Here is a 26,629-nt window from a genome sequence, read left to right as displayed (position 1 = left end):
CAGAGGATAAAAGTAACACAGGGAAAGCTACACGACAGAAAAATACTGTACAGCAAAAACTGAAAGCTATTCTCTTCCCAGCAGGAGAATATTGGCGAAATCCTCTCAGTGGGAGGGAGAGAAGCCTGGAAAGAAGCTGGAAGCAGTGGGGTGGTGGAGGCTAAGAGGGGTGTGTAAGAGGCAAATCCCGAGGCTGCAATGTGACCAAGCAAGAAACCTTCTCAGTACCGTTCTGCCCCGAATGTCACGGCAGGCTGAGTGGGCCAGACCTGTGTATTCACCCCAGAGCCAGACCGCTGGCAGAGACAATGGCTCTGCAGCGAGTAGAAAAGCAACCAGCACGACTAGGCTCTTATCAGCGAGACCTGAGCAAATGTGGCCTTCGCCCTCCCTAACTAATGGAAACATGGTGGTGCAACGACCGCTTCAGAGAAAAAAGCTGGCAGTAAACAGCAAAGGGAGGTGGAGTAGGCATCCTTAAATGAAATAAAGAAGAAAACATAGGCCTAGTGGAAGGAATGACTTTGCAACACAGGGCTTGCTCTCCCTGCCTCACAGAAACCCTGTTGCAGGAGAAAGCTGGCTGGCAGGCAGGGGCGGCCTGTCCTGCCTGCCCATGCGGCTTCTCAGTAGCCTCCCTCTGGGACTGCCCGCTTGCTGAGAGGGAATTCATTCAAGACCCTACATGTAGGAGCTGCACGCACCAGGGCCCTCTTTCTCTTCCCAGGTTTAGTGAAACCGTATTGCCACAGCTGCCTTCCACCAGCGAGCTTTCGGGGACTCCCTCCAGTAAGGGGTTTTACCAGTGGGGATGGGGATGGGGCTGGGCTGAAAAAAAAAAGGCGGGGGGGGGGGGGGTGTTGGGAGATCTCCCACTCTCTCCCCAGGCGAAGCTGTTGCAGAGCAGCAAAGGCTGCCGCAGACCATGCCAGAAAGGCCGTGAATGAGCGCGGCTACTCTGTCAGCACGGTCCTTTGTGCAGAGCCCAGCTCATCAGAAAGAATCAGATTAAAGCATCCGGATGCTCGGCTATCTGATACACATGCAGGGCTACACTGCGTAGGCCAGGTACGCGCTGCCGCTTAGCTGTAGTCCAACTGTTTGCACAGATGCTTCACTGTGAAAGAACAAAGATTTTTGAGAAGCCCAGATTTGCATCCATGCATTTAATCAGCTAGCAAGGTAGCACGGTAGAGCATGTTCCCTATAAATATTTTTTAAGCCCTTAAAAAAAACACCCAACCTGTTCTGCTTTAAGTACAATGCCTTCTTAACGCAACACGCGTGGGGAAGAGACGACGTGTCAAGACCTACACGTATCACACACAACAGACGTTCTGAGCATGACTGGTAAGAAACCCACTCCCGATATAAAAAAGTACCCAAATGCCAGACCAAATCTCCCCCTAAGAAGAAGGTGACAATGTGCTATTTACAAGAAAATACTGCTTCAGTTAAAAATGCTAAAAACCGTTCTCTTGAGTTCATATAAAAATAATCATCATGTCTATTTATGCACAGACATATTTACATACATTTATGGCTTTCACATGCTTCAACCTTCTCCAGTAAACGAGCAAATATAAATACTCCATTACTGCTTTTTCTCCTCCTCACGTTTTTCAGACTCTGCTTCTCCAACTGATAAGGTGCCACTACCGTATTTTTTCACTCGGTTTTCTACTCTGGCAAGTCTCTGCTTCACCTTTTGTTGAGATGAGCTATATTCTGCCAAAAGCCTCGCAAACCTGGTCTGCAGCGTATCCAGAGCTGTTTCAAGTCTTTCTATTTTTTCTTCCATGTCTTTTGGGTCAGCTCCTGCTTTTGCTGCTTCCTCATCTATTAAATTGTCTTTCATCAGAATTTGTCGCCCTTTCTCTTCCAGAGCCTTTTTGGCTTCTGGATATTCTGTGAGGGCTTCCATTAAGTCATCTTTAGACAAGCAGAACAAATCAGAATAACCAATACTCCTTATGTTGGCTGTCCTCCTGTTGCCAGATTTGCTACCTTTGATGTTTAGGATGCTGATTTCACCAAAGTAGCTGCCATCGCTGAGGACTACAAATTGGGTGATGCCATCATCCGCCACCACAGCCAATTTGCCCTCCTTAATAATGTACATTTCTCTCCCAATGTCTCCCTTTTTGCAAATGTAGTCCCCAGGACTGAAGACGGTAGGTTTCAGCTTCAGCACCAGCTCAATGAGAAGTCCAGCTTCACAATCCTGGAATATACGCACTTTCCTTAATGTGTCCAAATGGACATTGATGGCAATTTCAGCCTTCAACTTGTCAGGCAGATTTTTGAGAACTTCCTTCTCATCTACTGTTTTCTTGTTGGTCCAGAGGTAATCAAACCACTTAATAACCCTGGCTTCCAAATCCTTAGTCACTTTTCGGAAATGCATGTACTGTTTAATGGAATCCACTTTGGCCTGGAACTCTGCCCTGGAGGCATTCATGTTGGAAATCATGGAGCCCACGTTACCGACAATGGTGGCGAAGATCAGCACACCCACCAGGAAGTCAATGACCACAAAGAGATACTCTTCATCTTTCACGGGGGGAGGTGTTTCTCCGATGGTTGTCAGCGTGAGCGTTGACCAGTACAGGCTGTAAATGTACTTTCTAGACAGGCGCCCATACTCCGGAATGGACACGTTGGGGTAGACCCAAGAGTCGGTTCCGAACCCGATGAGCTTCGAAATTGCAAAGTATATACACGCATTCCAGTGGATGATGATAAGAATGTACAAGACAAGATTTCCAATACGAAACATGTTTGGATAATTTGTCCTGGTTTCAGTACGGTCAAAAAACTCAAACAGACGAGAAATCCTCAGCAAGCGGTTAAATCGCAGTTCAGGGTAGTTCAAACCAAGCTTCAAATATGCCAGGTCTGTTGGCAGAAGAGACAGCACATCCAGTTTGAACTGGACAGTTTTGGTATAATGATCTCGTAGTTTCTTTTCATCCTGAACTAGCAAGCCTTGTTCAAGGAAGCCTTCAAGGAGTAAAAATACATACGTTACTTGTTAGAATGAAAATACCATCAACAGTACTGCGTGGCTTACATTTCAGATACCCGAGAACATTAAACTTTGCAGTTATGCATACAGACATTGATACACACTATGAGTTAATTTAATGAAAAATACATAATTGCAAATGTAAACATTTCAATTACGTTTCAAAGTTAGTAATAATATAAAGAGCAATGACTCTATCATTACCACAGGGCACCCTGCAGTTTTCTGCTCTGTTCTGGGACAGCTCCATCTTTTTCTTTTAGGTATCTTTGCAAAAAAGAAAGGGGAGATTCAAATGTCTAATTTTTCAGGAATCACTGGCATGAGTCATAACTAAAGTTAAGCAAGCGTTAAGCACTTGTGTATAAAATAGGAGCGGAATATTTTTAAATAAATACCAGGAATAAGTAGGTATAATGGATTGTTGGAAACTTTCTCCAAGCAGATACCCTTGAGATAAAGAAATTCAGTCCATCCATCCCCCCTGCCTCCCCGAGCCTTCCTCTTGTGTCCAATGTTAAAGCCGACAGGATTTTCCTTTTCATTTGGGGAAAATGGTTTGCACTTTTTTTGTGTTTCTAGTGAGACAGCTACTAAGCAGAATTTTGTACATTCATATTTCTTCATTCAAAAGACTTTGGAAGGTATTCGATTTTTAAAAATTATGAGAAAACACAAACTGCGGTAAGAGACCTTAAAGCAAACTGCATCTGTTTAAGAGTTCTCACAGAAAGGCTGCCTGAGCGGTACCGCTGCAGTGCTGTTCTGTACCTCTGAAAGCTCCAGGCATTGAAAATGTTCCACAGGGAACAGCCTATGCACAGCAGAACACTTGCTGCAATTGTAAGTGGAGATGTCCAACTGTCTGCCCACTAGGAGGAAAAGTCCACTGAGAGAAAAGCAAAACATTCCCTGTGTATCAGGGATTATGACATTTTGCTAATCCCTTAGCAATCTACAAGCAGCAGCTTTCTGAGGGAAGCATCTGCTGAGGAAGACCAAGCTGCGTTTCTTTGTGCCCTACAAGGCACCGCTGTTATTTCTGGAATGCGTGCGTATCTGTACAGTTGCCTCACGTCTATGTGTGTATCTGTCTTCGGTTATCTGCAAATGGATGGTGACTAGAAGTGGAATTAGTTCCTGTGCCATGAATGTGTTACCTCCCAGAAAAGTGCTGAAAAAGCTGGTCAAACGTGCCCTTATTAACAGAGTTACGCAACAAAACAGAAAAGTTGGCCAGGCAGATGAATTTCTCACTCACAATTACTAAAAATAGCTTTGAAAACACCTTCTTCCTGAAGGGAGATGAAAGAAAGCCCCTCAGCTCTTTTTGTCACCTCACAAAACTGAGGCCCTACAGTAAAACCTTTTGAAATAATCACAACATGGAGTATGTTAAACACAACCAGCTGCTGAGAGACATGAATCTTTTCTGCTTCCCAGTGCAGAGTCACCAAACAGGTGAAATACAGCGAAGGTGGCCCTGCAGCTAGTCAGGAATGCACCACAGAGGAGCTGATGAGGATCACAGCAGTTGCAGGATACCTAGATCCCAGGTCAAAGCCAGTCCCTGCCCTTAGACAGGAGGGAGTCACTCTTCCCCAAAGGCTTCCGCAACCTCTGTCCCCAGGGCAGACGGACCTTGCAGACTTACAGTGAAAGGCAGCAGGCACAGGCAGAGCCAGGAGGGATTGGTAAGACAGCTGACAAAGATTTCAGCACCTAAAAGAAGCGACTTCCTTATTTGAGTGCCCGAAACTGCAGCAGACACCTGCGCTGAAGCATGCAGGACATCTCTGCAGCAATTCTGCAGTTCCAACCCAGCCCTGCAAAGCTGACCTTCTAACCACGCTTTAAGAGCCATACAATCATTATCAGGACAGCCCATGGAAATTTTATAACTTGCATTGCCTGAACATGCCCAGTTTCTGCGCAGTTCTTTCCCATTACAATAACGGATATAACTGCAGTTGTCACAGTTGACATTTTAACTACACGAAGAAGATGAAGCCCCCCTGTCCCGCACGAGATACAGCAGCCTTGTGATTTAGGCTGCTATCTGAAATAAGCCTTGCCTGTTGAACAAGGTACTTGCTAAGTTTAAGACTTTGCCTTGCCATCAGTTGAGGGCTTGCCAACGTGACACCACTTTTAACCTCTGTCTTACAATTATGTTTACACTTGTCACAAGCCATAATTAATGTCAAGCGGTAAACATGATTTAAAAAAAAAAAAAAAAGATGAAAAAAAAAGTAAAAATCGAAAACTTAAAAGAACTCTCATTTTTATAATCATCAGTGTGGTTTTTTGGAACTCTGTGACCCTTTCAGGGGAGATTTTGGGGCTGCATCTGTACCAGTAAATAGAACAAGCCAGGAGACATTGTCTGTCCCCAAGACCAGCTACCATGACAGCTTCTATTCACATGAAAGTTCTCCCAGCCCCCTCCAAAAATGACACCATGAACAACACCCAACCTCTGCTGTCCTTCCAGCTGTGCCTGGACACTGCCTGAGAGAGTGCTAGCTGGCACAGACCAAAGTGCACGCACCAAAGTACATCAAGGACTATTCTAGCAATTTAATGGTATGGATCACTGTATGTCATTGCTTAGGCCTATATTATGACCTTGTTTAGTTTGCAACAGCTATCCCTTTAATGCCAGAATCTGTATCAACTGGGCACACTCAAATATGAAATCTTCTCAGCCTGACTACAGAAACAAGGACAGGGAGCTGAAGAGAACCACTTCACACATGATACAGCACAGTCCTCACAGATCCTTTAGGTTCCCACTTCCTTCAGCAAGGCAGGACCTAAGCAGAGGTGCCGGGGTTAATCCCGTATCACCACCCTCTTGGGTTAACCCTACACCACCACCAGGCAGTGGGAGACCCAGCCGGGACCTGGCAGGGTCTGCAGGAAACACAGAGGGGCAGCAGTGCCGGTTCCAGGCGGAGGGCTGCAGACTGGAGACGGAGACGGGTGCCCAGATCTTGCACTTGACCAACTCAAGTTCTGAGGAGGATGCTGCACAACTTGGCTAAGAAAGCAGCACTTGTGGGGTGCAGCTGGTTTCTTGCCCGCTCTAATGAGCACAAGCAATGTATCCTGCACAGTGTGATCACGACACGCAAAGTGCCTTATGCTCCCTGCCCCGTGCAGGCCGTTGCAGTGGCCATTCAGTCAGCGTTTGACACGCCTATTAAGCACTGACAGAACTGAATTTAGATACAAGTGAAAAGCAGGTGTTGGGATGTCCAGCCTTAAAGCAATCCAAGCCAGTCAGACGCTTCATCTTCGCAATGCCCCCACTGCTGGGTTCTGCTGGAGACACCGGTCAGACCCCACAGGGGAATTTCTGTTTCCAGCCTTTGTATCCATGCTGTATCTGAAAACACTGTAAAACCCCAGAAAGACTCACCTGTTCTGAATCTGACAAACATGTCAAAAACATAGATGATATCAGAGCCATAATCCAAGAACAGCCATAATTTAAGATGGTCAACTTGTAGTTCATCAAAGCAAGCTCTAAAGAAATTAAAAAAAATATTAAAATTACACCAACTGCGTTAGCAGAGTACTTGCAATGTGTGTCCCAGTAGCATGTTAGCGCACATTACTGGCGCTGAAAAATTAAGGGCAGCGTATCTCCACGCCTAGACATCTGTACACTAGAGCTGTCTAAACAGACATTAGGATCTTTGAGAATCCAAAGGTGTTTAGGTCAAGAGCAAAACTCAAACACATACGTGCCACACAAGGGCACTTATGGAGGGATACACATATCCCTAGAACTAAACACGCATCACATTTCATGGGACACACATCTCCATTAAGATAACTCCCAAATACAAGGTTTGTTTCTGAGTGTTTCAAGCCATCCTCATCTCTCCCCGCCATCTGACACAGCCTAAATGAACCATTTCCACAGCACTCCATTCCTTTGACTCAAACTGATTTCCACATTTTACAAGGGAAAATAAATACTCGAGTAAAATCCTCCCGCCCTTCAAGCACCTATAGACGCACGATATAATTAAGGATGACCCAACACTGCCTACACCCCTCCCCTCTGTTCTCTACTGGGTGATTGGCAGACCTACCTCCAGCAGTGGTTACTGAGCCTACAGTGGCCAAGGCACATCTCTGCAGCTAGCCACCAGGTGGCACACAAAGGCCACAGCCAGCGCTCACGAGGACGCTCATTTGCAATTTACAACTGGTTTTAGACAAAAAGGCAAAAAGAAACACTGGCCACCTGTTCCCAGTGGTATGTATATCGTATTTCCCTAAGGGTATATGAACTGTAAATCTTCTAGGTAAGACACCCAAAAAATACCACAGGGAGATAAGAGGATAATTTACACCAGAAACCTAATGAGAAACTAAATTTGAAACCTAAAATTATTATTAACTTAAATCCATACCTGCACACTAGCATACACCAGTTATAGAACACGGGTGCTGCAATTATGGTCAGCCAGTTGTAGTAAATATTGCTTGAAGGATCTATCACAAAGATCTCTTTTTTCTTCCTGCAAAGTAAAACATGCAGATTTACACTGGGAATGCAATGAAGTGACCTGCTGGATCTCCCTCTTCTGGAGGCTGCCCATCTCATGAAGAATTCACAGCTGCCTAAGAAGAGAAAGTATCCATGCAGGCGGCTCCAGATGAGATACCCAGTATTAGCTTTGTCCCATCTGACACGCTCTATTCATTTGCTTGACCCACCTTTGGAAAAAGTAAGAGTGAAAAGAAAAACACAGATGTTCACATCGCCCAGGCTGAAAACCACAGCCTTTCTGCATATGACCCCCACTGAAAAAAAGTAAAATATTAAATGTTTCGTGTTATCATTCCAGCTAGAAGGCTACAGTCCACTGCTAGAGAGCGAGCCTTCCTTTGCAGATTAATTTTGATGGTTTTGGCAAATCCTATTATGGAAATGATTGTATAAGCATGCATTTAAACAAGTAAAACACATTATGTATTCAAATACATGTTTATTCAAGTAAGACTCTGGGTGCATACGCATATATAGTGTGTAACTAGAACTAAATGTTCTAAATATTACTAAATATTATGTAAAAGCAAATTTCACACGTTCACAGTCCTGGCTCCCTAGGTCTCACAACAATGAAGAGATGCTAAATGACGTGTACAGGCCTGGAATTTAAAGGAGATTTAAAGACCAGCATGGCTAATGGCAAATGTAGAGTACGCTCAGAAGTGCCCTTCCCCAGCACAAGAAAGACTGATATGGAATAGACAGTGATTAGGCATGTTGTATGGAACCAGAGGAAATACGGGCAACGGCTGGATACACGTTTGTGTGCCTTTTCCTAATCTCCAAGAATGTAAATACATTAAAATGTAATGATAATTTATTTCATATCTGTGTGTATTTGTGGCATGATCCCTGCTCTCAGCTGAATATCTAGATGATAATGCTAGTAAAGGAAGCAGCTTTAATCTAAAAAGTATTTACTTTGCCATCTTAACAGGTTTTGAGCCATTTCTTCTAAAAAACCGGTCACTCAAAATGGGTGACCATGAAATACGGTCTTCATATGACAGAGTACACTACCTTCTAGACATTAAAACATTTATTTTCATTGCTGAAATGTTTTAAAACGCTTTCAGCTACTGTAAAGCTCAGGCTCTTACTACATAGTAATTGAAGCCAAAAGAGAACCCTTAGAACAAAGGCTTTCTAATCAAACAAAGCTTTGACTAAGAAAGTCAAGTTCTTGAGATCAAGCAGATTCCACTTGGAAGCGATTCCTAACTACATGGCCCCATGCCTACACAGCACATGCCACCACATAAATACATATAAACTTGCAGTGTATTGCTCTAACATACTCCTTAACAGTGAAGTCCACTCAGATGCATTTGCATTTTCTTTTTATCTGCTATCATTGTTATTTTTAATGACTGGCAATATTAAACTGTGATACGTTTGGGTCAGCTTTGGGGGAACAAAACAAGAGCAGGATCCATTTCTGTCAAAAGCGTTCAAATGATCTCATTTTGCTGCAGAAATACAGCATCTCCCTAATCAGCAGAAGCAAACTTCAGTGATCACTAGTAATGAACTGCACCACATTAAGTAATTAAATACGCTAGTCAGTGTAATAACTAAACTTATTAGTAAATCTGTAATTTTTCTACATATAAGATTTTTGTTCTTTCTCCAAACCAGGCTTTTGGTTCATCTGCTCTTAATCATGATGGACATTCTGGAACAATGAAAAGTCAGTGCAGATCTGCAAAGCAGGCTGCTATCCTAAAATGCCCTCATAGTAAAAAAGAGATCTTCAACAGCAAACCAAAGCGACCAGAAATAGCTGAATTCCCTTTTACTGACCTAGGAAGCTGTTCATGATAGGTCTAAACACAGGTCTTAAAGACGCAACAAGTTTGTTGAGCAATTGCAGCTTTCCAAAGGGGAAAAAATATTAAAGATTTGACAGGCTAGCATTCTGCTGCCTACAGAACAGTAATTGTCGTGGTAGTGTTACAATGAAATGTCATACCATGCTTTGTAGTGTAGGAGGCGCGTTACAAGCACACATTCGTTCTTTATACTTACTCTTCTTTTTTTTTATCATCTTTTTTGTCATCTTTTTTGTCATCTTTTTTGTCATCTTTCTTTTCCTCTTTCTTTTCCTCCTTCTTTTCCTCTTTCTTTTCCTCTTTTTTCTCCTCTTTAACCTCTTTCTTTTCTTCCTTTTTGCTGTACAACACAACGTAAGTCTTAGCAATATTACCAATATTCTAGCAGTTAAGGGAGAGGGTGGATGCTGAGGTACAGGAAACTAGACTAGACGCCAGACAGAGTAGGACAGGGATCCAACAGGTAAAAATGGTCTACAGGCTGAGGCCTCTCAGACTGACACCACCACACTATCACATCAGGTAACCAGCTGGCTGATTCTGTGCATTAGTCACCCAAGCTTTTCTGACCTTTTCAGACATCAGTGTACCAGGTCGACATTAATTAAATGCTTCCAGTTTGTTTCATTCTTTAGCACTCAGGCATTTAAAAAGAACTCTACAAAATGATAACAGAACACGAACTGGCTTAACAAACTGTCAACATTCTTGCACATCCAAAACTTCACAGTAACTGTCTGAAGCTTTAATGGTAATTAAATGAAATGGGGCTGAATTTCCTCTCACAGTTCTTTAAAACCAACATAGCTATAACCAATTAATGCCTGAACAAAAGCAGTAAATGTAGAGAAAAGAGGTGTGTCTCCTTTAACAACATAGTAGTCATTTAATAAATGCTTTATAGTCAACATCATTAAGCCATCTATTTTAGATCTCTACGGTATCTATGAGATTATCCATATCTCATAATCCATACCTACAAGATGACTTGTGCCCTAAAAGCATTTTTTCTTTCCATCAACTGTAAAGGATGAATGGGATGCATAGTTCAGATGCAGGTGTCTACATGTGGTCAGAGGAGCCAGGCCCGAGTTGCTTTGCCTGTGTTTGATTGCCACTGTATTCAAAGGCTGAGCATTAATCAAGAAGTTCCATTGTTGCTAAAATCAATGGGAATTTTGCCTAGACTTAATGGAATGATGATTGTCCCCTTGTTTATTAGTTGCTTTTCACGTGATAAAGTAAAATATGAACGATTTAACAAAATTATATCCTACCATTCCATAGTACTCAGCACAGACCCAGGCTGCAAGATTTAATTCCAGATAGGGATTTTCACATTTAGCTCATTAGAATGTGATAAGCCAGATATAAAGATGGATCTGACTTCTCCCATTCTTAGGTTTGTCTGAACAGAAGAGTTTTGAGCTATGTTAACTTACGCAGGTAGGCCCACGCATCCTCTTAATAACTGCAGAAAGTTAACACCTTTCTGTCAATACTTAATTTTAGAGCTAAATTTGCTACACACATTGGTCAAGAATCACGTAAGCTGAAGAAAGCAATCATTTGCACAAGCAGAAAATCCATCATCTGAGATCTCCCTCTTTTGTATTGCAATTTTTTTTCATTCCTTGAAGCAGAAAGTGTCCCCATGTGTTAGACAGAAAAGCCTAAATGTTCCTGACACTGCAGTGTATGTGGATAATGCATACATAAACATAACTCTCCACACATAAGGTCTGGTTTGGATGAAAGCCATGGACTCCTGCTCCCATGGGAGCTACATGTTCTCTTCTGAACTGCCAAGACTGGATCTGATTCTCCCTTTGCCCTAGTGTTAATAAAGGACAAATTAGTTCAACGAAGGCAACATCCCACAGCAAAGACACAATACGTAATAACAGTCAAAAAAGTGCTGCTTACAGGATTTGAATGAACAGGTAAAAAGTTTAATCAGCTCACTTGTGCTTTTCATGTATACTTGCTCGTATTACTCAGATCAGAAAACGTCCACGCTCTGAATGGCAGCCCTGTCTATGAATGCGCTTGTTACGGGGAGAAAGAAGCATTCCAAGGGACAAGAAAACCATCCTTAATTCTAAGATAGCAGCAGCTTTCACCTATCAGCAATGAGCACATGCTCCCTTAGACATTTCCATGGTGGTGCAGTGCACTTTGGAAAAGCCCAGACTCATTTACTAAAAAATGCTGAGATCCTACACTCCCCCATATCCAGGAAAATACTGACACCAAGCTGACCAACGCCACCAATTATACACTGCAATTGTTGCTAAAATCAATGGGAATGGGAACACTGCAAAAAATTATACACTGCAAGGGAGCATAACTGGGGGACGAAAGAACCTTTGGGTTGACTGATCTTCTATTTATACATGCACCTCTACTGAAAGAAACAGCTTTTCATTTACCGAGGCTGATTTCTACATGGCAGTGGGAACTGCTGCTCAAGCATTCATCACTCTGCCACTGACCTCCCTGGACTTTACGGCTTCTTTTCCAAATGTGCCCCAAAAAAATCCTTCCTATTTAAAAACCATGTCAGCATTTCACTGCACATTACTATGCATGGTGCCCGATCTAGAGGCCAATTCACAGTTGCTGTCATTAGCATTACCACAGCTCCTCAATACTTCAAATATCTGGCATTCCTACCAGAAAGGAAGAACTACAAGTAAACATAATTTTCAAAGGGTAGGTTCACTATACATTTGTAGATGTTGTTATGCAGGGAAAAGTAGGTTGAGACATAAATCGCAATGTCTCAGTGGTGGTGAACTTCGGAGGGAATATTTTGACAATTCCAGCTTTCTCCTATGTTTTGTTTTAACCAAGAGAAAAAACATTATTTCACTCAGCATCTAATGCCAATACTTCTTCTCTGGCCTGAGATCTCCTACGAACTCACCTGTTAACTATAGGTATCTTTCGTAAGTGAGATTCTTCCATTTCTGTGGTCTCTGTTCATCTCTCTGTCGTGGTAACTCCCAACTTATCATACTTCCACCTACTTCTAGTCTGGCGGCAGTAGTCACTCAGAGGAAATCTTCGGCCATAATCAAAGACTTGAAAGGATCACCTACAGCTCCCCAGGGGCAGGCACTCTTAGGTCTTTAACATAATGAAAAACCCAACGCTTCCGGAAGACCTGCATCTTGTTCTTCTTTATCAGTGCTACTGAGTAAACCGGAATCCAGTAACTAATAAAACAATTGTTTGTGCCTGTCCTCTTTCACAGCAATATGGTAGCATCCATTCTGTGTTTCCAGCACACTAAAAGGAGCGTGCATCTTCAGACTTAGAAAACGTGCCTTCATCAGCCCCTACAAAAACACTGTCATAGTCTTTGAATGAGTCAAATATTTGCATTTCTCATCTGTCAAGTACTTTGCAAATCAAGTATGTTTCAGACTGCCAGGCAGGTAGACGGACAGGTGGTGTCTTGATTTAAAAATAATGAAACGTTGGAAGGATGAAAGTTTTGCCCAAGGTACATGAGTCATTGTCAGAAACAGAGTAAGAAAGCAGTATTTCCACCCTAATCGATCCTTTGGGCCCTGACTAGCAGGCCAGGCTCCAGGCTTTTAGCACACTTTTATGCCAGTCTAAATAAAATTCTGCAGATTTCTGTCACTGTGCACGGCACACTGATTTTCTTTTTTAATGAAAGTTATGCAAACCTAATAAAAAAGTTCCTTCAGGAGCAGAAAGTCCTCTTGTTCAGGTACATGCACAAAAGTTTTGCCGCATCATTTAAAATTTATAGTTTGAGCTAGCCCGTGATGGAGCTACTTGAAGAAAAAAACAAGAGTTTCCTGAAAGCATTTCTGACACAATCAGAAACTGTTCTGATTATTTTCAAATTTCGTTTTTATCTGGGAAGCAATGAAAACAATTAACTATCACCATGCATGAGAACAGATCTGCTGCTGGATGCTACATAGCAGATACGTCCTCCGATAGCTGTGGTCCAAGACATGCAACAAATATTGGTGTTGGGCAATTTTAAATTACAGGAACTCTTCATCTTTTCAAGAGACTTCTCTTTGGTGTAACACTGTGGAATATCTTGTCAAATATATAAACTAGACTCCAAAGGACTGCTTCTGTCAGAGCTTCTGTTGCAATGCAAGCCTTATTATGTTGCCTGTCACTCTCTATACACCAACAATATCTGCTGAACTGAAATACACAGTTTAAAAAGATGGTTAGTTTTCATTTAGACTGTACACGTAAGTGTTACCTTGGTACCCTGATCAGTATTCACTTCTCATTTGACAACCTGAAATTTTGGGGGCACTTGATTTGCAAAAGGGGACTAGTATGTTAAAAAAGGAAAACCGCTATTAGAAAATGAATACACGAATCTCATTTAAAAACTAAAGAATTAATAAATCAATGCAGTAAAATCAGCCAGCTGAACTAGAGGAGGTAGGGACTAAATGCTTCATCAAATTCATTGCTTGAGAGGTAAGTGTCACTTCAGAAAAGAGAAGATCACAGGGAGCGTGAAGGATGCTTTTCATACTAAGAAAACTAGGTATTTCCTTAGAATTAAACTATATTTTTAGGAAAGGTTTAGGAAGAGATAAGGAGTTTATACTACAGAAGTTAGTAGACTGGAAAGGGAAAAAGAGAGGAGCTAGCGCTAGAAAGGTGTTTGGAAGTTATCAGTACTTACTCTTCGTTGGTGTTGTTGCTATAGTTGACATTAAACCTGGCCAAGGGCCAGTGACTGCAGCAAGTTAAATAAAACACATTAAAGAGTGTAAAGACTGTTGGTATTTCATACACGTGTTTACCGACATGACAGACTGACTTACTAGCTTCTCACATATGAACTGATGAGATTAGGAAGGTCAACTTTGACCGCAGTGATAAGCCCCTTTGCATAACTATTTCAAGGCACCAGTTTCTTTTTACCACGTGCTTGGCATACACATCTGTGACCACATCTGATGCCCGAAGCTTGTTCTCAGGCGTATTAATACGTGGCAACATGCATCTCACTAATTTTAGCCCTGTACTCATTTAGCTACTATTTTAAGCTTTCTTCAATCCTTTCAAAGTCTTCTTCACAGATGCAGTGTCAAGGCTTGTGGATAAGTAACAAGCATACCTACCATTGCTGCAGAATTATGCCTTCACGATACAACAACTGGGAGTTACTGTCACATGGCAACGATGTAAAACTGAGAAGGCAAGGATGGATACTCCCAAATTCCCTTCTTCTAATAGCCTTATATAGAGATTTTTTGGCCCAGGATCAATGTTTTCCTCTATAATTACTTTGAATCTGCAGTTGCTACTGATCCAGTTGTTTGAAAAATCAGACTACAGTCTGGCTATTTCCACAAAATGTCCTTTTGAGCTGAACTTCTAAGGAGAAGATCAAGTGAAGATAATAAGGCTGTGCCGGACCACAACGAATCAAGGTAACCTGTATCATGCACAGCCCTTCAAAGGTTCTTGCTCTAATCTGAAATACTAGCTGAGACTTTGAAACAAATCAACTTGTTACTTGCTTACCTACCAATCTTTAACACTGCAAAAAACACAGGAGTCTATGCTTCAAAGCATAACGCCAAACAGAAAGTCAACTGTTGTCTTGGGACTTCATTTTCCTCTTTTAGCTGGAGTTAAATTTAAAACACTGTATCGTATATTTATAAAGTAATAATAATTCACCAGGTCAAAAGACTGCAAACACATAAAGGTTTCTCTTGCAAGCCTCTGTTGTTTCATTGGAAAAAAATTAAGATAAGACTGAACCTGCCTTCCATAACAAAGACTGAGTAGGTGCTAATAAGCTAAGTCAGCAGCCAAAAGATTTTTTCACTTCTGCATCAGAAGCCTTCTGTAATATCAGCAGCTCCTGAGTAGGTGTAACAAAGCAATGACACATTTTGCACAACTGCTTGTTCGGAGTTCCCTCACACTAGCAGATAATGTGCATAACACTAATGTCCTGAAAAAACACAACTAGCAACATCCTAGATTCTTGAAATAGAAATTGCATTCATTCTCAGTAGAGAGGAGTTTAGCAACATCAGTTTGCACAAGTAGCCTACGATAAAATTCCAGTTCTGAGAAACCATTCTGCCTGAAGTAGCATGATCAAAATCCTTTACTTTAAGATCTTTGCCACAGCATGCTTAAGAGGGAAAGAGAAAGTCTGCCGAAAGCCGTAATACTTCAGTTATGTGAAGATTCCTGGGCAGAATTAGATACTCTGTTTATCTCCCATGCTAAGCTCCTTACTCTTTTCTTAAAATAAAACTTACATCCTAATCACCAAGAAAACACCATAACCTGTCATCTTCATTTAAAGTATAAACACATCTTCTTACCTGTTTACTCCCCCAGGCCGCTCACGGATACCCAGAAAGGAGCGGATGTTGCTTTGCCTACTGGACACCTCTACGAGCTCTGGCCCTCGGATACGTTCTAGGAAAGAATCAGGTCTTTGGTCTTCATGGTGCAAATGTCTTGTGGCCCATGACCTCATAGATACGACAAATCGTGATAGCCTGCATGGAACAGACATATAACATTGACCGAACCAGACAAGAACATCAGATGGCTTATCCCCACAACGAGGAGCCCAGGAGGATTTCTCTCCACTTCACCTGCCATGAAATTAAACTTGATGGATTAACTGTGTGAACCCAGTCACTTCCCACAATTTCATGCATCACCTTTTGCAGTGGATCAGGAAAGTATCTCACACATCAGTTCCTACTCCATTGTACCAGCACCACAGGAGCAACAGAATAATATTCTTGCCAAGTGGAGGGAAAACCAAGCGGTTGGGGTGGGGCAGTTGACTTCTGACAAACTTCTGATATTATGTGATAATGGGGGAATCCTGGACTGACAGAATTAGGAGATACAAAATACTCACAGGATCACACGCTCAAGGGCTGGTACGCACAGTGGAAACAAAAGCTGAATAGTTCGTGATGGAGGATGGACTTCGAAATAAGGACTGACAAAAATTCAGCCCCTTTCCCCAAGATTTCAAAGGTTCTGTCCGCAGACGTATTAATTGCCCAACACATATAAACTTGCCTACTGCACAGGAAGCACAATTTCCTCATCCTAAATTTCTAGCAGAGCATTGAAATCAGATCAGCAAAAAATCATGACAACGTAATTAATTTATCATTATGTATCAACTGTACAGATATCAACTGTATCATTATGTATCTTTTTCTCTACCCACTAATTCACATCATGAATCCTTACAATGTTTTCTGTCAAATTTCAAAAGAAAACATGTTTCTGAAAAATTGAAAATAATGGAGACTGAAATCTACAGAAGTGATTATATTTATTACCCCCACAATATATCGTACTACTTCCTGTCAGCAGTCTAGTTTGGACAAAAGTGGTGTTAACTCAGGTTTCCCACCCTTGGCCTTGAAAACAGCATAATGAAATCCTGAACAATGCTTAACTTCTTACAGAGACCTTGGGCTACTCAAGGGAAGCTCTTTACATTTGCTCTGCATTGGCTAGTATTACATATGCTCAGAACCCATAAAGAGGTTGATGTGAACAATTTAAATCTTATGGTAAAGTAAATCTGCCTCTTGATTGCAGTTCTCAAGGGCCTAACTATACCTCCTCATAAATCTCGCCCAAGTTCTCTTACCCTGAAATAAAAAGGACAAAAAAGGCAGGAATAATACCACATATCAGAAATTAGAAAAAGGTATTTCCAGTTCTTCAGCGCTATACCAAGGTACCATCATATAAACCACCTACAATTGCCAACAATTAAGAGAACTCAAAGCCTACCAAGAACAGAAAAGAAAAGCTCCTTGTAAAAGCCTGAGATCATTTAATAGATTCCTCACTCTATTCCAAAAATGCTGCACAAAATTAAGCTACAGAATTTTTCTCTTTGCCCGAGCACAGCTCAGCTTTCAGACAAGGAGTGGTATGGAAAACTACTAATATGGATGCTCTTACTTACTTACCTTAGAAAATAAAGCATGTTGATGAGACCTATTAGTCAAGGACCAAACAGATTTTACGAAGTAAGACTGCAAGCCTCTCTAAACAAAGAAATAGAATTTTCCGATTTCTGCCATGCTACATTATTTTCACTTTTTTGCCCTTTACATCTCAAAGTAAGATACTCAGCAAAGTCCATCAAATGCTGTTGTCTTAGGTCCTTGAGAATTTGCATTCAAGAGGCATGTTATGTTACCATAATATTTCAATTGCTAACCATTCATGTTTTCATCACAGGCTTCCTTGTATGTTCAGAGCACAAGTAACCATAGCTACACATGTGCTACAGACTATCCTGAAAAAGGTTAAAGAACAATATAAACAAAGATTAAAAAGGAAGTTCTCAATATGAGCTTATATATTCATGTGCTTTACATTTACACAAAACACACACCTATAAATGTTTTTCACCTAAAACCAACTGCTTGCAGACTTTGTAATCTACATGCAGTGGTGTCACTGTCTGACAACCAAACAGGGAAATAAAAGTCTATTCTCCACCACCCAAAAGGCTGAAGCGTAAACAACACTCTTTAAATGACTCTAGTTTTATAGTAATTTTTTTCTTTGCTCTTTGCAATACACTATGCTTAAACTGAGTATGGTCTGTATCGCGTGTAACACTAGTATCTGAAGACGGAGCTCTGTAGTCTCAGCTGGAAATACTGAAAGCACACACACTAAGTTTTTGAAGTTCCACTTCAGGTCTATGTTTAAGTCCCCGTAAAGCAAACGACTTAAGCAAATAGTTGACTTCAATTTTGCTGACTAAGGCTCCCTAGCCATTACAAACATCACTGAATTCTAAAAACTGAGAGAAACTCTTGCACTGCCAACACAAGAGCCCCTGCCTCCTCCCTTGCCAGAGCCACTGACCAACAAGGGAACAATCATTATGTCTTATTTGATAGGAAACAAACATTGCATCAGCTATCAGCCAGAACGAAACACTTACCATCCATTTACTTTACAGTCTGGCCTCACTTCATGCATTTCCTCAGCATTCAATACATTTTCACATCTGATCATGTAAAAATAACTTACTTTTTTGTATTCAGACTAATTTGCATGAGCTCATTCAGTGTCTTTAGGATTCTAAGGTTTTTATTAGCAATGAATAAGTGATGAGTTCAGAATCAAGGTCAAAAGCAGCTTCTGTTACTTTTCATAGACTTTCTTCAGCTGGACTCCATCCATTTTCTTTGGAAAGTGATGGTTCGTCTTACTTTGCCTCCAAATAGTGACCAGTCTCTTTCAACAAGTTCAATTTAATATTGGGAATGGTATTAGTTAGCATGTTACCTTGCCATTGCTCCCCTGCCTGTGAATGAGCTCGTCTGGGATTCAGATACATGTCTTCCCTCCACAGAAATGACTGTCTGCAGTTCTGAAGACGCATCCTCACACAGTGAATGGGTTCTGCAAAAGCAAATTTATTTTTTATAAGAATTCCATATGGCCTCCAGCAGACCTCCCCCCATCTGATTCTTTCCACCACTACATCAAGAAACAATGCAGCAAATTGTCCTCTTCCTAGAGGGATGACCTCATCAATGTTTATAAATACATAAAGGGCGAGTGTCAGGAGGATGGAGCTGGGCTCTTCTCAGTGATGGCCAATGACAGGACAAGGGGCAATGGGTGCAAGCTGGAGCATAGGAAGCTCCAAATTAACATAAGGAAAAACTTTTTCACGGTGAGGGTGACAGAGCACTGGAACAGGCTGCCCAGGGAGGTTGTGGAGTCTCCTTCTCTGGAGCCATTCAAAACCCACCTGGACGCGTTCCTGTGTGACCTACTCTAGGTGGTCCTGCTCTGGCAGGGGGGTTGGGCTAGGTGATCTTTCGAGGTCCCTTCCAACCCCTGACATTTTGTGATTCTGTGTGATTCTGTGATTTGACAAACATAGAGCTAAGCCTGTATTCCTGCTTTTCTGGAGCCATCCAACACAAAATGAAGTCAGTGGAGGCTCTGCCATCCATTCCAGCAAGCTCAGGAACTGATTCCTTACTGGTCAGTACTACTCTGGTGTGCAGATACACAATTACGGGAAGCACGTTTTCTACCCTAACACCTCCTGTAAGGCATCAGGAGCTTGCTTTCAATGTGAAGTTCATCCCCGGGTGGCTTTAAAGTGACTGCCCACTGCTTTTTTCAGTGTTGTTCTGCTAGACCTTGTTTGGGTTTGGCAAAAGCGCATCTCTTTTTGCTTTCACTCTGTTCTTACCAGCCTGTTGCCACCAGCTGCATAACCGCAGGCTTAACGCTGCTCGCTCGGCAACTGAAACGTTACCGAGTGCACAGCAGACGGGCTACAGATCTTCAGGGCTGGGATGGGGCACTTCAGGCTGCTGCCACATGCAGAAAACACTGTAACAGCCTGCTTGCACATCACTGCAGACAGCGATTATAACGTTAAGCTACGCGCAGCGTCTGCCAACTCCCATGAGTTCCTGTAATTGTAAGACTACTTATCAGCACTGAAATAGTTAGCATTAGAGGAAAATAGATGGAATTTTAGCCTCATGTTTCAGTAATGGAATGGAAAATGGACTTTGCCAGGCTTCACTCTGGATTTTTTATAAGACTCCTAGGGTTTTCTCTGCGTTTTTCATTCTTTAATATTCACTTTCATAAGACTTTGTCACATCCATTAACGACCACTTTTCCCCCCCTTTGTAATGCAAACAAGAACCCTCACATGAGTCTGTTAATCTGTATTGCCAGGAAAACACTGACTATAATGATACTTGCAGTAGCTTCCTAAGAACTGGCAACAGCATTTTGAATGCCCACAAAAGGATAATCAGCAGCTCAATTTTGTGTGTACTCACAGCTGAGAAACTGACAAACAGAGAATTAAAACTTTATTATTTGTATGCAAAGAACCATGCTAAAAAGGATAGATCCTGACGGTCCCAGAATTCTCAATTTTTTAACTGTTTTCTTCTTCTCTTCCAATAAGACGACACCGATAGACACTGCTTAGTATTGAAAAACTTTTATAACCTAGTTTATGTTGTGGGTGCTGAGTGCTGTGGATGCCAAAGTTAGCATGGCTTCTAGGGGAGAACAAACAAACTCATGGAACAGAAATCCATTATGGATTACCAGATACACAGAGCCCACATTCAGCTCAAGAAGTCTCCTGAGCTGGATGCTGGGAGGGTATTAGAGGAAAGTATGTTGCAGATACTTGCAGTTTGCCTGTTTTTTTTGCTTTGTTCTGGAGCATCTCCCTACAGATCTGCTGGAGAAAGGATACTGGGCTACTCAGTCTTTAAGATGGCACTGCTATGGCCATTTTTAAGTCCTTTTACTCCTTTTTACAAAGAAATGCACATTTTGTGTGATCTTAGACAGCAATAAATTCTAATATTGCTACTTCTGTTCTTACGAATCATTACTATTTTTGAGTCCTGAACATAAGTTTTTAAAAGAAGATAGTGGGAGTTCTTAAAAAATAATTTAAAGTATCACTATTCAGATGTGAAAAAAAATTTGTCTTTGCAGAAGGAGATAGCCCTTCCCGGAGGCTTAGGCCAGCATCTTTTATTTCACATTCGCATGGATTGGAAGTTCGTGTTCAATCAGTGCCTCAGATAATGAGGAGCATCTCACTAAGTTGCAGTAACTCAATTGCTTTTAGCAACTGTACATTAAGTTGTTATATTTGCTCTAAACATATGTAATTAAATATAAGGGTCACAAAATAAAGCAGTGAATAATAATACAGAAAACAAAGTAGACATGAATTAAAATACTCTAGGTATCCTTCCAAGTAGAATTTAAAAAAGAAAAAAGATTATCAGAGTGCATTCTTTATCAGTCTAAGAAAACCCTACACAGAGGTCAGGCCCAGGAAATTGGGACAATCAGACTTTTTCTGAAGTCTCAGAGGGAAAGCTATTTCAATTTTACTAGCCTCTATAAGCATACTGAAACACAATGAATACCATGTGATGTTCTATTTTGATGTAACTGTGCTGGTTTATCAGTGGGAACAAGAGCCAAGCAGGAGTTGAAAATTGCTATCCAAAATGCACTGTTAACTATCCTTCTTACTTCTTTTTTGTAAACTCTTTTCAGTCCCAGTCTCCTTTATTAGTGACATTACTGTGCTGGGGCATCTGCTGACAATAAATAAAAGGCTAAGAACGAAGAGCTCAGTTTTATTTTGAGTAAATGCCTAGGAAGGCAATGCAGAATAGTGCAGAGATAGTGCAGAACAGTGCAGTGAGCTCCAAACAAGCTAGGTCAGGTACCAAAAGCAATACTGTCCCACTAGCTCCACTTATCAGCACAGGGTCACGCTTGCTAAGTACATCATCTGTAAAGTGCTTTGTGTGGAGGATCATCACATCCATACTCCTCAGGACTGTGGAAGGCTGCGCTCCATTGTCCCTACACAGGCTCATCATATTTTGTGCGTCTGTAACATTGAGAGTTTTACCAACTGTCTGTCCTCTTGCTAGCAAGTAGCTACAGAGCACTTAATGGAACCCACTAAAACCAGTGTACGGCTTTTGGTGTCTGGAGCCAGAAGTATGTTGAAGAAATGTTTTAATTTAGGTGAAAGAAAACTGCATGCTTCATGTGACCTGATCTGAACACCTTGCAATCTGACCCAAAGTCCTGTAAAACAAATTAAAAATTCCAAATTATTTAAATTTAGAACTGGTCAGATTCTTATCAATAAGTGATCAGACACACTTGCTGAAAAATTTGTATTCTGTAGGGAAAAAAAAGGCAAAACCTCAGACGCAACTGCTGGAATCAAATTGGGTAGATTATGGACTCAACTAGTAAAATTTTGAAGTCTATATTTTTATTTTGGTTGCTTGTCTGTTTTTAAAAATCAATTTTCTGATTACTCTACATGTGCATCAAGAATTTCTACAACTAGGTTTACGTTATAACTAAATATAACAATTTGTAAATGAATTCAGGTTTACCTTACAAAAAAGTTATAGACAACTCAGGAAAATGAAAATCATTTTATGGAGCCAGTACTGATGTGCTTTCGTTTCACTTTTACAAATACAGCTTATGTATAGCTGCATCAGGATCAGAAAACAATACACAAAGGACTTTGCCAGGCAACTCTTACGAAAACAGCTGCGCAATATTACACAGCAATCACAAACATATTCCACTTTAATTCACACAAATGCAAATCAAAAAGTAAATCTAAAATGAACTCTTTCTTCCATTATTGTAACTCCCTGTTATAAAGCTCATATACTCATTCCTGACCTTCCTCATACCTGTTCAGATAATACAAGAGGCCTTATTTGTCAGCTGGCTTTATATTGGTGCAGAGGGACAGTTACAGATGGGGGTTTTGATGCAACACCTTCAATGCATGCGGCACAGTTTTAACTTTATTTTTACAAAGATGAACTCACTCCCATCTGGACTCCATAAGCTTGTTTGGTATCTGCAGTAAAAAAGTAACCACCGCCGTTACTATCCAAGGGTGTTACACGGTCTGAAATCAACATGAGAAGAGAATGTGCAATGTGCCGAAAAATAAAGAGCAGGTTACAAAGCAGGAACATCATCAGATTATTGTGCCCCCTTGGCTCACGCTGAAAAACACTTTATTTCCACGGGGGTAGAACTGTCACTGTATCTTACAGGGAACTCGCCGACACTAAGGTTTCTCCTCCATGCCTCTTCAGCTCTCTAAAGGCCGATTTATTCCAATACTTTTGAGGTATCTAGCAGAGTAAGCTCTGGGAAGGGTATTTACATCAGCACCTGCTCTGTACCTGTCCCTTACCTTAATTTGGCTCTAAATTTGCACAAAGATCTTCAAGCAAACCCCAGGAGACCATTTTCACCTACAATGCATGCAAATAATCCTGAATTTTCATTCAGTGGTAATTGTTTTTAAGTTCCGATCAGTTAAACAGGAATTGCTGAAGCCCTTCTGAGTAATGACTATGAGCCAGACTTCAGGGGCAGGATTTGGCAGTGGCCTAAATTAGAGTTTCTAATGTAAGCTGAGTAGCTAAGTTCCCATTATAGTCAATTGCCATCTTAGGGCTTGATTCATTTGCCTTAATATAGGAATCTAGTACCATTTGGAATATCTCAAAATACTTTATCTGGCCTCTCCAGAGCACACAGGTCTCACCTCATATCCACTAGCCCCAGCTAAATGTTTCAGATACTCTATGGTATCTCAAATAGCTTCAGATGCCTATTTTAGGCAAATAAATACCACTCATAATCGACACAGCCAAATGAGCCTGAAGGGCTATGCAACTTCAGGGTAAGCTGAACAGTTCCCTAGGCTGCACTATTAGTACTGACTACATCTCCACTGATGACAGCAGGAACTCAGAGACCTACTCACATAAAGACACTGAAATCCAGACATTTACACGGCACAGCTAAATCCTACTTTCAACTTCTAGAAAGACAGCCTGTGTCTATAAGCTAATGTGCTGCCTGTCCTATTTGAGCTGTTTCCATACAAAGGCTGGATTTTAAAAATGAAGACTTCTTTGTTATTTTTTGTTTTGTTGATATTTGTTCTAGCAAAATGGACCAACTTTATAGCACACTACACTATAAGAATATGGGCACATGAATCACCTACTCCAGCATAGCTGAGAAGGACAGTTTAAAGATCACCAACAGCTTTCTGTTAACTGTTTCAGTGAATGCTTTTCCTTGGTAACACCTCATTCCACAGCAGAAAAGCACTTAAGCACATCCTTAGCATCAGGCATAAATTTAACACACACTGATTTTAATGAGAACTAAGCAATGTGCTTAATTGCTTTGTTGAACTTTAGCCAACAGGAGTTGGAGGAAGATAAAGGCAAAAGAGAAATGCTACTACTCTAGAAAACCTGGGTTTTTTTCCCAGTGTCTACAGTTGTATATTTTGCTACGAAACAAAGAGCTAAAATTTTGGATAGGACCTATCTTTTGGTACAGACATATCTGAAAACAAATCTGAGTTAAAAAAATGTGTATCAGAATTCTTTGAGTGGTATTACAAAGGTATTGTATATACTTACTAGCAATCACTTCAGCAATCAAAAAACCTTAAATATGAGATCTCTTTCACAGATCAAGACTGTATCTTTTTACTCGTCTATGAATTCCTGTAATTAATGCTGATAACGGCAAACTTTCTTTTAAATAGATGTCTCTTCAAGACCATCATCATCACTACAATAAAGTACAATTCATATTTCAGTCTCTCTATCTGTCATAAGCAAGTCATTGCCTCTGAAACTGCAGATGATTGCAGTGATTTAATTCTCCATTTAAACCATCATAACCACAGTCTCGCATCCCTGCCAGTTATCCCATTCTGTGAGCTGGCAATCACTGATATCCTCTACAAAAAGGACATTATAAAAAGGAAAGGAAGAGGCTCATTTCAATCTGCATTTTCCCTGTTTCTAGTACAGCACTGTAAATGGAGACAAAAGGACACAGCTCCTGCAAATCTCCCTAAGAGGACCACGGGGTAGTATATCTAAGTCAAGCAAGCCATACTGGGTAGAATAAAAGCAGGTCCATTTTCACTAGTGTAGGTACACCTACATGACGAAAAATGTCACGTAAGCAAAGTAGGAAGAAAAAAAAGGGCCAATTTGAACATGACAGGGATCACATCCGTACCAGATGCTCGGGGCACGCAAACGTAACGCAGTCCCATCATCTCAGCAGGATTTTGAGTGCTCTAGTCTGGGTACACATTTGAACAGCAAGAGACAGTCTGACAAGGTCCACATAGCGGAGGTGGCTGACCGTAACAAGCCAAAAGCAGAACACTTTTTCCAGTCTATACAGGTCTTGTCAATCATCAGACACTTTCCTGCAGGCCCAGCAGGGTTTGCCCAGACTAGACAAATGGCTCATAAGGTGTAAAATCTAAGTGCAAGCTCACCGGCACATTTTAAGCAGCCACTTTCAAACTATCAAAAGAGAGACAAGTGAATGTAAAGAAACTCTTACAGTTCCACCATACAGTGAGAGACTCTGAAAATCCAGTACAAAAATATTGATATTCTTTATACACTACAAATGTTCCCTATCACAGAACCAGGCAATTTGCAGAGGCTACTTTTTAAAAAAAAACTTCCTGAGCCTTTCCACTGCGTAGCACTGGGAGGATCCCTTTTTCTCCAAATCCCACAGCCTCTGTGGGAAGCACAGGCCCTGCTATGTGCGTGGTGTCTTGAGAAAGACGTTTCTCTTTAATAAGTCGGTGTAATTCCCACTGATGTGAAAACGGGCTTTACTCCCAAGGTAATACAGGTTCTGGTTCCAAAACTGCAAGCCATGATAACCTTCCTGTTGCAGTCTCTTCCGTACTTTGGATAGACATTGTTAAGTGCAACAGGTCAACAATATCATGATATAACGCTTCCATAACGCAGAGCTAGAGAAGTGCCACAAACTATGCACCAATCTGTCCTCTTGACTGAGATGAAAGGAATATATTACCTGATACAGCCATTTCCAGTCCTTTCAATATCTTCATCAGTAGTTCTGACAGACAGTCTGTGCATACCAGGGTAGGAGTGCTGGGTGTTGATTTTTGCCATTTTGCTTTACATATCAACATCTAAATGACAGCTGAAACAGGGAAAAAAAAAAAACATTTTGTGAAGGCCGCAAAAGAAATGTGCTCTGTACTTAAAAAGAGCTATTTATTAAAACAATGTAACAGCAAAAGCAAATTCAACCACTTGAAGAATAGCCAGTGATATTTTACACACACAGTATGATACCAATTTCTCAACTGATTTACACTAGACAGAAAAAAGTGCTAGTAAAAGTGTAACAAAGAAAGTTTACCATGACCAAAGAAAAGGGTGACATGAGCTATATTTTTTTCAGTCTCTGGGCTTTCTGAATACCTACACTGTCACACCTATTATACAGAGTGAAATTACATTTAAAATCTCATGAAAAGAATGTTACAGTTAGAAAGCCTAACAGAAAAAGCTTGGTGATACATATGCTAGGACAACCCATTCCACTTTAAGTTGATCCCCTTGTGCTAATTTTATCTATTTTATGATTAAGTTTTTTTATTCTGAAAATGCATATTAACCAAACAGGTAATTCATTAAATGTATGCCTCAGCTTAATATATGCCATGAATTAATTCTATAT

The 26,629-nt window shown here is 41.0% G+C and overlaps 1 protein-coding gene across 2 annotated transcripts; it reads right to left on the bottom strand.

Annotated features, from left to right (window-relative positions):
* Positions 1–1,594: 1,594 nt before the first annotated feature.
* CNGA3 (cyclic nucleotide gated channel subunit alpha 3) lies at positions 1,595–26,055 on the bottom strand. 2 transcript variants are annotated; one of them, XM_009960398.2, is made up of 8 exons: positions 25,955–26,055; positions 18,779–18,895; positions 15,805–15,984; positions 14,136–14,189; positions 9,630–9,773; positions 7,459–7,566; positions 6,453–6,559; positions 1,595–3,003 (listed from the first exon to the last, which is right to left on the bottom strand). In XM_009960398.2, the coding sequence occupies exons 1-8, from the start codon at positions 26,053–26,055 to the stop codon at positions 1,595–1,597; spliced, it is 2,220 nt and encodes a 739-aa protein (XP_009958700.1). The 2 variants fall into 2 exon arrangements, with proteins under 2 accessions (XP_009958700.1, XP_086338329.1); XM_086482203.1 differs by lacking the exon at positions 14,136–14,189.
* Between the last annotated feature and the right edge of the window lie 574 nt (positions 26,056–26,629).

The sequence above is a fragment of the Leptosomus discolor genome, chromosome 1 (assembly GCF_034619465.1).
Source record: "Leptosomus discolor isolate bLepDis1 chromosome 1, bLepDis1.hap2, whole genome shotgun sequence".
NCBI lineage: Eukaryota > Metazoa > Chordata > Aves > Leptosomiformes > Leptosomidae > Leptosomus > Leptosomus discolor.
Note: the sequence above shows the minus strand (reverse complement) of the source record. Positions and strands in the feature narration are given on the sequence as shown.

Bases quoted from the DNA above. Each gene is read 5' to 3' on its own strand.
- CNGA3 (XM_009960398.2), bottom strand. From the start codon at position 26,055: ATGGCAAAAATCAACACCCAGCACTCCTACCCTGGTATGCACAGACTG. The intron at 18,896-25,954 runs GTAATATATTCC...TTGCTTTTGCAG, and splicing joins ACTGGAAATGGCTGTATCAG to AACCCATTCACTGTGTGAGG. The intron at 7,567-9,629 runs GTAAGTATAAAG...TTTACTTTGCAG, and splicing joins GATGATAAAAAAAAAGAAGA to GAAGAAAAAAGAGATCTTTG.